We start from the raw sequence: 13,674 nt of genomic DNA on the forward strand, positions 1-13,674 counted from the left end.
AAGGGGCAGGGAAGGAAAACAACACTCAGAATAGGGAGACATGGTTCCCTCCACGAAGGGCACAGAGCCTGGCCCTAGGACACGCTCAATCAATATCTGACCCCAAAAATGTGAAATTCAAGGAAACAAGCTTTCCAGCCCTCAGTTACTTCCTACATAAAATGGGATAAGGTCTTCTCTACACAGGCCATCCTTGGGAGGATCAAAATAAGAATGTATCTGGAATGCTCTGTGAGCTGCAAAGAGCAACACGATTTAAAGGAACGTCATTTTATGTGGGATCTTCACATTTTTGTGAGAGGATTTTGTGCAATTGCTTTTGGGAGGGAAAGGTGTTAGATGGTGGTTTTAACTCACCAGGGTTTGAATTTCACTTCAGGATATCCTGCTGCCGTTCTGTCTCTTTCATCTCAAATCGCTTCCAAATGTGCAGCTTGGTCACTGAGCCCTGATAAGCTATAACAGAAACTCTGCTCCCGCGTATGAAGAATGTGCGTGTGCTGGCACTCGGCACATCTGAAGTCCTGCAGGACGGCTCCTTGCCACAGCTGAAAGAATCATGCTGGAAGCAAAGAGCAGAGAGGAGCCACGGTATCCTTGCTAGGTGGAAAATTCTGCTTTCCTCCATTTCTCTTTTCAAACATTTGTTTAATCCCACGGTAAAAGAGTATTAAAGTATCTAAGCACTTCGGAGATACACGAGCCTCATTTGTTTCAAAAAGCTTTATCTGTGTAGGCTAATCATATCAGTTCTGTCAGGTTTCGAAAAACACTGAAAATTGATTCCAGACGCCCATTATTATGCTGGGGGACCCGAGGCTGAGAACTGCCACTTTTAACTCTGGGTCAACGTGCCATCTGAATGATGACTCCATTGGCCAACAAGATACAGTATCTCCTTCCCAGTTTTCCCCACCCCAATGCCACCACCATAAAAAAATGTCCCTGAAGTGAGACTATGTTATCACACTATTGAACATTTAGCCAAGAGAGCTTATCAAACACGTCCCTACAAGCAAGACACGGGGCCAGTTCTGACAGCTCCCGAAGTGTCCGGGCCGTGCTAGGCACTTGACTTCACTGTCTCAGGGCCAGCCCAGTAGGTGGGTGTTAATGTGCACAGTTTACAGATACAGGAAGCCGGGAGTTCAGACAGGTTAAGTAATTTGCCTCAAGACAAACCATCGGGAAGGGATGAAGCCAGAATTCAAACCCAGTCAATCTGGCCCCGAAGTCCCTCCTTTGTAGTCTCTAAACAAACGAAAAACTTGAAATACTGAAATGTTGAAAATGGCAACCCAATACCTCATTATCTACTATACAGATGGTTTAACTTTATACTCTCTCATGTAACTTTTTTAGAGGAAATCTGTTGTCTGTGTATTTTAATCTTCCTACCCATTTCTTAAAAATACATGTAAAAAGATGGAGGGAATCCTTTATTGGAGCATGTGTGTCCAATTTTTCATTCAGAGAACAAGATAATTTGAGAACAATCGGAAGCCATTTCTCTCCTCAGAGACTGTCCAAGTCTCAGAGAATGTTCTCGGAATAAGCAGAATCACAGCAGCCCTGGGGATGGCACCCCCTTCCGAGAGCAGCTTCAGGCCCAGGGCTCTTTCATAGAACCTTAAGAACAGGATCAAGGGTTCACATCTCTTAATACTGATTAAGATCAACGAAAGATGACTTCAGTTTGGTAAAACAGTGGAGAAGAGATGAATGCTGCTACAGAAAAAAAAATCGGGGGGACATTACACCTGTATAACTGCCGACATAGGCCATCTCAATCACAGGATTTTGATCGTGCAAACATTCTAATATTTACGTCAACCACTCTGACTGAGCCAGACAGAATGTAAATTTCCTGAAACCAGGTTCCAACAGCTCTAGCCCAAGGAGGTGAAGTGGGCCTTCCTACTTTGCCCCGATACGCTGAACAAACAGACAAAAAAGACAATATTCCTGCCTTTAAATGACCCATGAGTCAAGAGAATGAAAGATCAAGAGAGGTACATCCGCCCTCCTGAGGAACTGCACACACAATGAATATTCATGGCACCCAGGGTTACAGATTTTTTCCTTTCTGAGACAAACACTAGCAAGTGTTAAGAGATGTCAAATACCAAGTGAAATATAATGTAAAAACTGTGCCACAAAATGCTGGCCAGGCCAACGTGTGTGTGTGTGTGTGTGTGTGTGTGTGTGTGTGTGTGTGTGTGTGTGTGTGTGTGTGTGTGTGTGTGTGTGTGTGTGTGTGTGTGTGTGTGTACATAAAACGCATCTGAGAGGTCTGATGAGGACAGCTCCCAACTGGAAGACATTTGTATTTTTAGGGGCTGCCTTCTAGCAGCTGAGGCAAGATACACATCTTCCCAAGTGTCACCCTGAGTAAATGTGACACAAATACAAACTTTTGTCTGCACTGCCCTGACAGTAAGAATCCCACTCCACTGTGACTTAAGAGAATTCCCATTATTTTTCAACTTATAGAACACAGTTATTCCCGAAAAAAATCACGTATTTTCCTTCAAAATAAGTCAAACCCTGATACAATTAATATGATAGGGAAGATCTGTAGTGGCTCATTTGTCTTAAGCAACGTTATTTACCTTCAACTTCTGGTACAAGAAACGATAAGGTGTAGTTTTCTTTTTATGGGAGGGGAGGGGAAGTCGTGGATTTTGCCCTGTATGCTTCAGTATTTGAGAATTCTGCTCCTACCCTCTGGGGGAATCGTGGGGACATATATGCCTTCCTCTAGTACAGCTGGACAGAATAATTTGTCCTCGGTCTATACAGACAGTTGACAGAGGAAACGGTGCTAAATCTATGAGAATGATCTAGCCACTAATTCCAAACTAATCGCATTTAATGGAAACCAGAGTGCAGTACAAATATATCTCTAATTTCACAGGTATCATGATGTCATCATTTCTTGTGTGTTATTTTAGTTGATTTCAAATGAGTCCTTGGGGAAAGAGGAAAGGAGCTGTGGATGTTGACAGAAGTTCACCTAAGCCAGAGAAAAGCGGGGGGGAGGTGCAGCAGTCCCACCCCAATGCAGGGAGGGGGTAGCCCTGGTGAGGGATCTAAGGCAACAGTGACACTGATGAATGTCATTCAGAAAAAGGGAAAACAAAGGCAAACACTGTCCCATATGGCAGGGTGATTTGCCAAGTTGCACCTTGACTGTACCTTCCTGTTCTAAGGTCGGGGGTGTGTGTAGTAGATAGAGTGTGGAGGCTCACAGCAAAAGAGAAGAATCTCTCAGCTCTGCTTCTCCACTGAGAACCCAGCTGGATTTGATCTTTCATTCACTGGAGGAGTGGTCAGGCAACTACCATCTGAGCACCTACTATGTGCCTGGTACCGCAGTCTTCTCTCCCACGCTGGACCCCAGGAATCACCAGGATCCCTGATGGAGGGAGGCCCCTTCTGTGCTGGGTGACCTTGCTTTGCTCCTGCCACTCCAGACACCCACACTGCTTCAGACTCTGAGCCACAGCAAGGCTCAGAAGATCAAGGGACCAGACACAGCAGCCTTTTTAACTTTGGGAAAACCCAATGCTCACTTCACTCAAACGTCGCAAAGTGGTGCCATGACCCTTCAGCTCCTGGCTCACCAATTCAAAGAGCCACATCACATACAGCCCTTAAGCTGCCCACGGCATGATTCTGTGTCTAGTTCCTTTCCAGGTCCCCCCAAGCGGAAGACAGCTCTGGCAGGGAGTCTGGACAAGACTACTATAGTATTTAGCTTTTGTCCCTTCTTTTGCTCTGTCTTACCGTGGAATGAGAGGAACACGTCTCGGAGATTGAGTACTTCAGCGTGTGTTGGACTTGAGACCTGTATTCCAAAGGTACCCGCAGGACCTCAGGTGGGCTTAATCTAGCCCAGGAATCTCCACTTCAAAGATGAAGAAACTGAGGTTCAAAGAAAGTAAAGCAGGGTCCTGGAAGACCCTGTACGAATTTAACTCCAATGCCATGCTTCCTGCCTCAGTAATTTTATTGAGCACTTAACTAGGTAGGAAATGGGCAGAACTGAAGACACCAGACTTCATTTTCTTAACTATGGGTGTGACTAGACATACACAGTGACACTTCCTCTCTGGGCATTAGTTTTCTCCCCTGTAAAATGGAAAGAGTGTTGCATTCATGACTTCTAACACGACTTTCAGGTCTGAAACTATCATAAGGCTTGAAGATATAATTATGTGTTGGTGCATGTGAAGATACACACATATACACACATACATGACATGCTACAATTAAATACCAATTCCAGCCATACGTTCTGCCTCATCCCCCCAGCAGCCATGTTTTCCCAGTCCCAAACCAGGGCTAGATACGTCCCACCAGGGCAGCCCCTCTGAACCACGGGTGTGTGGTCAGTAGTCCTCTGGCTTCTCTCCGAATACCAAGTGCAGAGGGTGACAAGAAAGAAGAGGGGCCATGTACTTTACATGAAATATTAAGTGTCATTAAGTTCCTTGGAGGAAACACGGCAAATCTGCGGCAGAAGAGACTGTGGGCCACAGAACACATCGCAGGAAGCACAAGTTAAAGGTGACAGGCTGTGGCTGCGCGAACCTGGGGCCCCGCTGGCAACGCACCGAGTGGGCAGTGCGTGCCAGCGCTGGGAGGAAGCCTGGCTCCAAGCCCACGTGTGAGGGCAGGACCCTGCACCTCGCCAGTTTGCACATCCCGCGGGAGCGACTCGGAAAACATGCCGTGCAGGACGTGCGGCGAGAACTTGGTTGGTCTTTCCTAACGCACGTGGCACAGCCGGTCCGGGGTTCAAGGGCGCAGCCCGCCCCCTCCCCCGCGAGCAGCCGGCGCTAGGACCCCGCGGGCCGCACGCACTTCCTCCCGCCGCGGTCCGCCAGCCCGTCCGTGCGGCGCCCCAGGCTCCCGCCCGCCGCCGCCGCCGGCCCGCACCGCCCTACCTGGCGAAGCAAAACTCGCAGTGGTTGCCCCGTTCGTTGATCGTGAGCACGTAGGCGTAGGCCGGGCAGGAGAAGAGCAAGTCCCCCACCTGGAAGGGCTGCAGGGCCCGCAGCCCCCGGCCCTTGCCGGGGCTGCAGAAGCGCTCCAGACCGCCGTCGCCCTCGGCCCTCATGCCGGCGGTCGGGCTGGCGCGGAGGGTCCCCGGCGCCGGCGGAGCCCCCAGCTACGGCTCCCCGCGAGCTGTTATTGGAGAAGCGTCACCCAGAGCCGTGGGGGGGCGGGGTGGGAAGCTGCCCGGCGGACGCGGCGGCAGCCACCGCTCCCCGGAAGGGACGGAGGCCCCGCCCGGCCCTCGCGCGCCCTCGGGAGGTGGGGGACCTGCCCGGCGGCCCCGCCCCGCGTGCGGGACCCTCGGCTGCCGCCCCGCACGCGCCCGGGGCCGCTTCCGGTGTGGCAGCTGCCAGGATCTGCATCCCAGGCGGCTCCTGGAAGGAGGGCGGGAGGCGTCTGCGCCTCCGCGGCGTCTCCACGGAGAGCGCTGGACGCTGCCGGCTTTCCGGTGGGCGGGATGGGGTCGCCCGTGGGTCAGGTATCCAACGCCTGCCGGAGAACCCCGTGGCGTGACCCGCGCTTGGTTAATTGAAAGCGGGGTGGGGGGGGCTCAAGATGCTTCTCAACCTTAAGTTCAGTTCTTCTGTCCTTGTCAAGGACCCTAGAAGGAGTCCTCAGGGGACACCGAAGAGAAACCACAATAGCAAAGTTTGACGTGCTGAGGGTTAAAGGGTGCTTCCCCAAGGTTAAAGGTGTTTAAACCCTGTGAGACTTCAAACCTCCCAGAGAGTCTCTCAAGTATTCATTGTGAACCTACTCTGCCTCAGCCCCTCTGGTGGAAGTTACTTACGTAGACGGAAAAGGAAATGCACTGGTCAGGCTTGCTCACTCAGTCTCTGCATACAGGCAGCGATGCGGAGAAGGAAGGAGATAACCTTGCAGTCAAGGGACTTAGACTTGTTGGGGGCGATGCCATGCTGTGGCCAGAACACACGGCTAGAATTTGCGGTGGTTCTAATCGGTTTGACCACGCACTGTCATCTTAGAAAAGTCAATTAGGTTATAAGTCTCATAGAGGATTTAAGACACGCAAAGCTCATAGAACAGGGCTGAGCACGTAAGTCCTATACACTTGCATGCGATATGAGAAAGAAGGATATAATCTGTTTCACCGAAGAATGTGTAAAGGCTGAAATTGATATGCGTGCAGTAAGGACTCAATGTATGAAGAGAGAATTTAGCAAAAAACACTAATACTTAAAACTCAAGTTTGATCTCATGTTGCATGTGTAAGTTAAGGGCTGGTTTAGCAAAGGGAAAGATAAATGTGATTTGGAGTATGTCATAAGGTTAGGAGAATTTTTGACACGTCAGTAAAATTCCTAAAATGAATAAGCCTCTGGCCTACCTGAAAGAAAAATAATAATGGATACTTTCCCATTTAGGCACTTCAAGAAGCATTCACTGAGCATCCACTATGGCCAGTCACTGGGATACAAAGATGGGCAAAATGTAGGCCTGGTTCTTTGCATTTGACATGTTTACAATCCAACAACAATTACCCTTAGTTATTGAACATTACGGGCCAGGCATTGTGCTAAGTGCCTTAAACACATTATCCCATTTAATCTGTAATTCCAACTGCCCAGTGAGTTAGGTGTTACATATCTCCCATTTCCAAAACTAGGACACTAAAACTCAGAATAATTTCCAAGGCCACACAACTAGGCTGCAGAATTTGGTTTCAAGCTCCAGTCAGTCTGAATTTGAGGCCCATGCACTTAACCCAAATGTCCCTCTGCAAACAAAGACAGCTCTCTAAGTGTTATTATGGTGGATTGTACAAAGTGTTCTGTGGGAATACAGGCAGGGAGTGACAAACTCTGCCTGGAGAATGAGGGTTTGGTCAAGGCGGGGGCCACATTCCAGTAACATTTGAGCTGAGTCTAAAAGGTAGATGGGACTTTGTAAGTGCAGGAGAGGAGGAGAGTTTTCTGGGCTGAGAGAATTGCATGGGAAACAGGTGTCTAGTTGCAGCCCCCTGAGGAGTTCTGCGTGGAGCATGAGTTCTGAAGGAGAGGGCAAGAGGTGAAGCGGGAGCGGTGGAAGGGCATCTCCTCAAGAGGTGAGTTTTGTCCCAGGGGGTGTGGAAGTCACTGAAAGTGTTTAAGCAGAGGGGTGCCACGATCAGTTCAGTGTTACAGACAGTTCTGCTGCCAGCTTTGCATAGACTGGACGAGGAGAGGACCAAACACAGGACCACCAGTAAAGAGGGCAGTTGCAGTATTTTAAATGAGAGTGGAGGAAAGCTGGAATCAAGGCGGTGGCATTAGGGAAAAAGGCAAAGGTGTCGAGGGTAATTCTAATTTCTAGCTTGGCATATGGCTTCTCCATGGCAGGCAATTAACAGTGCTGGCTTTCTAGCCTAGTAAATCTTGGAGGCTCAAAACAGGAACCATAAATATCCTAGAGTTTGGGGAATGTAAGAGGCATTTTCTTGCTAATGAGGAAAGTGAGGCCCTGTGAAGTTAAATAACTTGCCTAATAACCCAGTGGCAGAGCTAGTGTGAGATTCCATGACATATTCGTTCAACATTTAAATATTTATGATATGCTCACTCTGTTCCAGCAACAGTGATAAAGGCTGGCGATATAACGGTAACAACAACAACAGCAAAAACCTGACTTATTCCCTGTCCTCACAGAGCTTTGTACAGTCTGGCAGACGAAGCAGAATTAATCAGACAATCATATAAACAAATACGAACTGTCAACAGTCTCAAGTGCTAGGGCAGTGCTTAGAGGATATGACCTAATCTAGGAATGCTTCTCAGAGAGTCATGACTGAACTAAGATCTGAAGGATGAATAGAACTTGAGAGAAGAGGAGGAGGGACAAGCATTCTAAGCAGAGGGAGCAGTGTGTGTAATCGAGCAGGACCCTATGGCGCCTTCTCAGAACAGACCCCACCCCCACAGGGCCCCCCGCCTGCCTCTTGTCTGTAGAAAAACTTTAGCCTCCTAGGCCTTCCCCCAGTAAACTTAATCAGAGAAGTGAGAAAATGCAGAAAGAAAGGAAAACGGTCAAGCAAGACAAAATACTAATAGTTTAGCCGTTAAACAAAGTCAAGGATCTTTAGTTCTTTCTCGAGGAACATAGATAATATTCTGAGCCATATCCTCTGGGCTGCTTTGCAGGTACAGAAATCCCTACCAGGGAGAAGTTAATTAACTTCATGCTCACCACAAGCACATGGACTCCAGACTGGTTGGAACCAGGAAGTTGATGATGTTGACTCCCGATTACCTCACCACCAACCAATCAGAAGAATGTTCACTAGCATGCATCCCCACAACCCCAATGCCCCCGTCTTTAAAAACCTTTCCCTGAAAGTCACTGGGGAGTTCAGGCCTTTTGAGCACTAGCTACCCAGACTCCTTGCTTGGCACCCTGCAATAAATGCTGCACTTTCCTTCACCACAACCCAGTGGCAGTAGATTGGCTTTACGGTGCATGGGCAAGCAGATCCAAGTTTCGTTTAGTAACACATGTCCAAAGTTTCATTGACTGCAAGAAATATGACCACCATGAAAGGGTGACTAGAGCAGGGCTAGAGGGAGAGTGTTGTTCTAGATGATTTTAGGAGGTAAGTAGGTCCTGTTGGACAACCTACAAGGAATCCTCTCTGATCAAAGAAACCTCTGGCAGGTGCCAGACTACGTTAGATGAGCTTTATGCCAGTCGCCATCATCTAAATCGATTTTGACAATTGTGTTTTATTACAGATGGATGTTGTATGTTAATGAAAGAATTTTCTCAAGCCTCAGAAGTTTCCAAATACACACCACCCTGGGCAAATCTTGGATATATTTGGGGACTCTATAGTTTTTTTAACTTTATGATTCCTGGCGGCTCTAACCAGCACAAAGATGAAAAACCAACATAGAAGTAAACAAACAATTATAATGCAGTAAACAATTGACTGTTTCAGGGATTACTTGTGCACAGTAATCTGCTTGTTCACTTTATTGCGTCATTTTTTCCTCTTTCACTGAAAAAGATTTCCAACAGCTGAGCAAAACAATCGTGTAACGGCTGAGTTGTCTTTCCAACTGAGTCGTGGCTGGAACAGACTTATTCTTATGGTGAAGGTGGCTATGATTTTAAGAACACTGAAAAAGAAACAGCCTCATTTCAGAAAAATGCCTGTACTGAACTCAAATGACTCGAGATGGAGAAATGGTCAGTTAAGTAATAGCTATGAATTTAGGAGCTTACCTTATGAAGAATACTGTGTTTAAAATAAACGGCCAAGGAATGGCAACTCACCAGCCCTGTAGATCGATGACAACTCTTAATGCAGCTCATGCTTGTCAGCCAGCTACGCCGCATTCTCACATTCTGGGAAAGTCGCCATTCAGCTGCCAGGGCCCCTCCACCTTTTCCACTACCTCTCACCCCACGGCTTGAAAGGAATGGAGTTTGAATGGAGTTTTTTGGTTACTTTGCCTCACCATAGCTCAGAAGAAGCGATGAGAGTATGAAGGCCCCTTTCACTTAATTTCTCTAAACTATAAGTTGATCTGATTCATGAGTAAAATATCCTTCCAACCACAGATTAGCACATAAAAGAAATAACTCTGGCCTGGGGAAATAAAGCCTTAGCAAAGCAGGAATACCAATGACCACTGATAGTGGACGCCTAGCCTATACCACTATACCTCTGCGTGTATTTCATTTATTGAGGACACATGATGTGCTTACACTGTGAGAGACCCTTATTATACAAAGGTGAAAAGACCAACACACATGCAAGCAGTTCTGTAGTAGCTGAATAATGGCATCCAAAGATATTAGGCCCAAATCCCTGGAACCTGTAAATGTTACCTTCTGTGGTTTAATAGGGTCTTGCAGTTGTGTTAAATTGAGGATCTTGAGTGGCGTGATTAGCTTGGATTATCCAGGTGGGCCCTCAATGCAATCACAAGAGTCTTCACAAGGGACTTCCCTGGTGGGGCAGTGGTTAAGAATCAAGTATACTTCAATAAAATAAAAAAATTAATAATTTTTTAAAAAGGCAGCAAAGACCCAAGAAAAGGCCCATTACTGACATTGTTGGTCCTGATCTAGACTTGTAAACTCTTTCCTTTATCTCTTGCTACCTTTTTTTCCCCATTTAAAAAAAGTACTGACTGTAACAAAGTTTAGAGGTTTTGCATACTTCCGTCTTACTGAGAACTGTTAACAACTTTCTTATTTTGGGGGAAGCAGTGTCTCTAAGTGGCTGGAGGAGGGGTGCTGGGTACAGAATTTGACTTGTTACCAAAGGCCCATGACCTTGAGCAACTCCCTGGAGCCAGATTTTCAGGGTTTTGTGCTACGTGTAAAACCCCCACCGATTTATGTGAGGGCAGAAGAGTTCCACCAAAAAAAGAGATGAGAGATGATATTTAAAGCCTTAAAGCCTGAGTCTACCCCTCTTATAGGTTTAATCTTTACACAGAATTTGAATATATCAGTATAGTTTATTTCTTTTATAAGAGGGAAGAAAAATACAGGAGGAAAAAAGTCGATAGCTGTGAATTGAATTCTTGAAGAAGAATCCGTGCAAAAATGACTGTCATCATCTCAACTGCGAGCTATGGCAACACTTTGAAAAAAAACTTTGATTTAGTTTTCTTTCCTATTAAGCATTAAAAATAGTAAGATTAAATGTTTATTAAATCATGAAAATTTAAGTTAAATACAATATATTTTCTTAAGCTGGAAAAACAGGATTTGTGACTTTACTTGATACAAAATGAATGTATGCAACAGTGTTTTTAAATACAGCAAATTTAAGACCCCAATAATTTTTTGAATGATTTTGGAAAGTATACACAGTTCAAAACATTGTGTTATCTGAATATATTTTAAAGGCTACTTTTTATGCAAATTTAAACATTCAGGCATTTATTTCACTGACACATTTCTGAGTTATAGCACTTTGAATGCAACAGATGAAATGTGCATGTTTGCTCCATCATTTGCTAGTTTTCCTCCACCACAAGCCTTCTCTCTGTTTTTTCTCATCTTCAGGATTTTGTAAATTGAAATCAGAAAAATTGAAAACTGAAAAAAGATGTGTGAAAAAGGGAAAATGATTAATAAGTGTGGTTCTCAGGGTCAAAGTGTCAAACAAACCAAAGAGCTATGCATCCTTTCCCTAGTCAATTATTTACTGATATAACAGTGCAAAGCACTCCCTTGGGTGCTATGGAGGAGTCAAAGTTAAATTAGACCCAGATCTTGTTCTCTAGGGACTTAGAATCTAGAAGAGGAAACATGACATACGCTTAGAAAGCAACAAAAATCTACTAGAGTGTAAGCCTCATGAGAGCAAGGAATGTTGTCTGTTCTACCCACTGCTTTACCCAGGCAGTGCCAGATACAAGTTGGGCACCCAAGAAATATTTGTTGGATGAATGGATAATACCAGGTAGAGAGTGTTGAGCCATTTAAGAACCATAAAAAAAATTGAAAGTGGTAATAGGAGAGTTAGGTCAACTTGCAGTATCTTTAAAATTATACATGTATCTTACAGACAATTAAGCTGACAGGCCATGAAGAGATTCTGTGCATTGCTATTGTTTTTCAAGTCCATCAACTGCTCTGCCATCCTCTTCAAGTAAGATCATGAACACGTAAGTAAAAAGCACACTATTTAACATGCTGCTCCTCAGTGAAATGAGGAAGTTAGACTAGGTGAGTGTTTGTGGAGACAAATATGCAAGATCCTTTAGATGGCAGAATGGTTAAATGTGTACACTTGCCCATCAGATCTCTGGTTTCATAGGTATTATTGCCTAGGAGAGAGGCTGAAAGGAAAAATATTTAATAAATAATAGTAGAGGTGTTATGCAAATATGACAAACCTTGTAAATACAACACATAAATGACATGTTTGGGAAATGGGAAGAAAGATGATTAAGTTCATTTTAGTTTTACTGTGTTGTTATTTAAATGAACTTCAAGTGGAAAAAAAATTGTCCTTACCTAACCTAAATAATATTAAACTTAGTTCACTTTCTTAAATCCTCTGAATCATTTCTCAACAACTTTCTGAATAGTTGACTAAATACACATAGTGTTTGTCCTGGGTTTTGTTTTTTTGTTTTTTTTAAACAGGAACCTCTTTACTAGATAACTGACTCAAAAAGCAGTGGTAGTGCCTGCTCAACCTTCACCAGTCTACAGTAAAATGAGACAAACACGAACAATGTACTGCTTATATTTATAAAGCTAAAGTGACTTTTCCTAAAGGACTTAAAAAAAAATCTTAGATTAGGATCTTTTTAAGTTTAGAATATCTTTTCTTTTTAAACGATGGAGGCTGTAGGTGATATATATATATTTTAACATCTTTATTGGGGTATAATTGCTTTACAATGGTGTGTTAGTTTCTGCTTTATAACAAAGTGAATAAGTTATACATATACATATGTCCCCATATCTCCTCCCTCTTGCGTCTCCCTCCCACCCTCCCTATCCCACCTCTCTAGGTGGTCAAAAAGCACCTGGCTGATCTCCCTGTGCTATGCGGCTGCTTCCCACTAGCTATCTATTTTACTTTTGGTATTGTATATATGTCCATGCCACTCTCTCACTTTGTCCCAGCTTACCCTTCCCCCTCCCCACATCCTCAAGTCCATTTTCTAGTAGGTCTGCATCTTTTTTTTTTTTTTTTTTTTTTTTTGCGGTACACGGGCCTCTCACTGCTGTGGCCTCTCCCGTTGCGGAGCACAGGCTCTGGACGCGCAGGCTCAGCGGCCATGGCTCACGGGCCCAGCCACTCCGCGGCATGTGGGATCTTCCCGGACCAGGGCACGAACCCGTGTCCTCTGCATCGGCAGGCGGACTCTCAACCACTGCGCCACCAGGGAAGCCCGAGGTCTGCATCTTTATTCCCATCTTGCCCCTAGGTTCTTCATGACCTTTTTTTTTTTTTTTTAGATTCCATATATATGTGTTAGCATACGGTATCTGTTTTCCTCTTTCTGACTTACTTCACTCTGTATGACAGACTCTAGGTCCATCCACCTCACTACAAATAACTCAGTTTCGTTCCTTTTTATGGCCGAGTAATATTCCATTGTATATATGTGCCACATCTTCTTTATCCATTCATCTGTTGATGGACACTTAGGTTGTTTCCGTCTCTGGGCTATTGTAAATAGAGCTGCAATGAACATTTTGGTACATGACTCGTTTTGAATTATGGTTTTCTCTGGGTATATGCCCAGTAGTGGGATTGCTGGGTTGTATGGTAGTTCTATTTTTAGTTTTTTAAGGAACCTCCATACTGTTCTCCATAGTGGCTGTATCAATTTACATTCCCACCAGCAGTGCAAGAGGGTCCCTTTTCTCCACACCCTCTCCAGCATTTATTCTTTGTAGATTTTTTGATGATGGCCATTCTGACCAGTGTGAGATGATATCTCATTGTAGTTTTGATTTGCATTTCTCTAATGATTAAAGATGTTGAGCATTCTTTCATGTGTCTGTTGGCAATCTGTATATCTTCTTTGGAGAAATGTCTATTTAAGTCTTCTGCCCATTTTTGGATTGGGTTGTTTGTTTTTTTGATATTGAGCTGCATGAGCTGCTTGTAAATTTGGGGAATTAATCCTT

The 13,674-nt window shown here is 44.9% G+C and overlaps 1 protein-coding gene and 1 long non-coding RNA gene across 2 annotated transcripts in view; one reads left to right on the top strand and one right to left on the bottom strand.

Moving 5' to 3' along the window:
* The window catches only part of SMYD2 (SET and MYND domain containing 2), a 51,304-nt gene extending 46,065 nt beyond the window's left edge, over positions 1-5,239 (bottom strand). Inside the window, exon 1 of the mRNA XM_082669562.1 lies at positions 4,953-5,239. Within this exon, the coding sequence (XP_082525688.1) occupies positions 4,953-5,125 (173 nt within the window). The 5' untranslated portion in view covers positions 5,126-5,239. The remainder of the gene's footprint in view (positions 1-4,952) is intronic.
* A 1,749-nt stretch (positions 5,240-6,988) lies between these two features.
* LOC309827198 overlaps positions 6,989-13,674 on the top strand; it is a 29,039-nt gene continuing 22,353 nt past the window's right edge. The window contains exons 1-2 of the long non-coding RNA XR_014297178.1: positions 6,989-7,129; positions 11,588-11,687. This is a non-coding gene — a long non-coding RNA (uncharacterized lncRNA). The remainder of the gene's footprint in view (positions 7,130-11,587; positions 11,688-13,674) is intronic.

This window comes from Grampus griseus (genome assembly GCF_964374135.1).
Source record: "Grampus griseus genome assembly, chromosome: 1".
NCBI classification, from domain to species: Eukaryota; Metazoa; Chordata; class Mammalia; order Artiodactyla; family Delphinidae; genus Grampus; species Grampus griseus.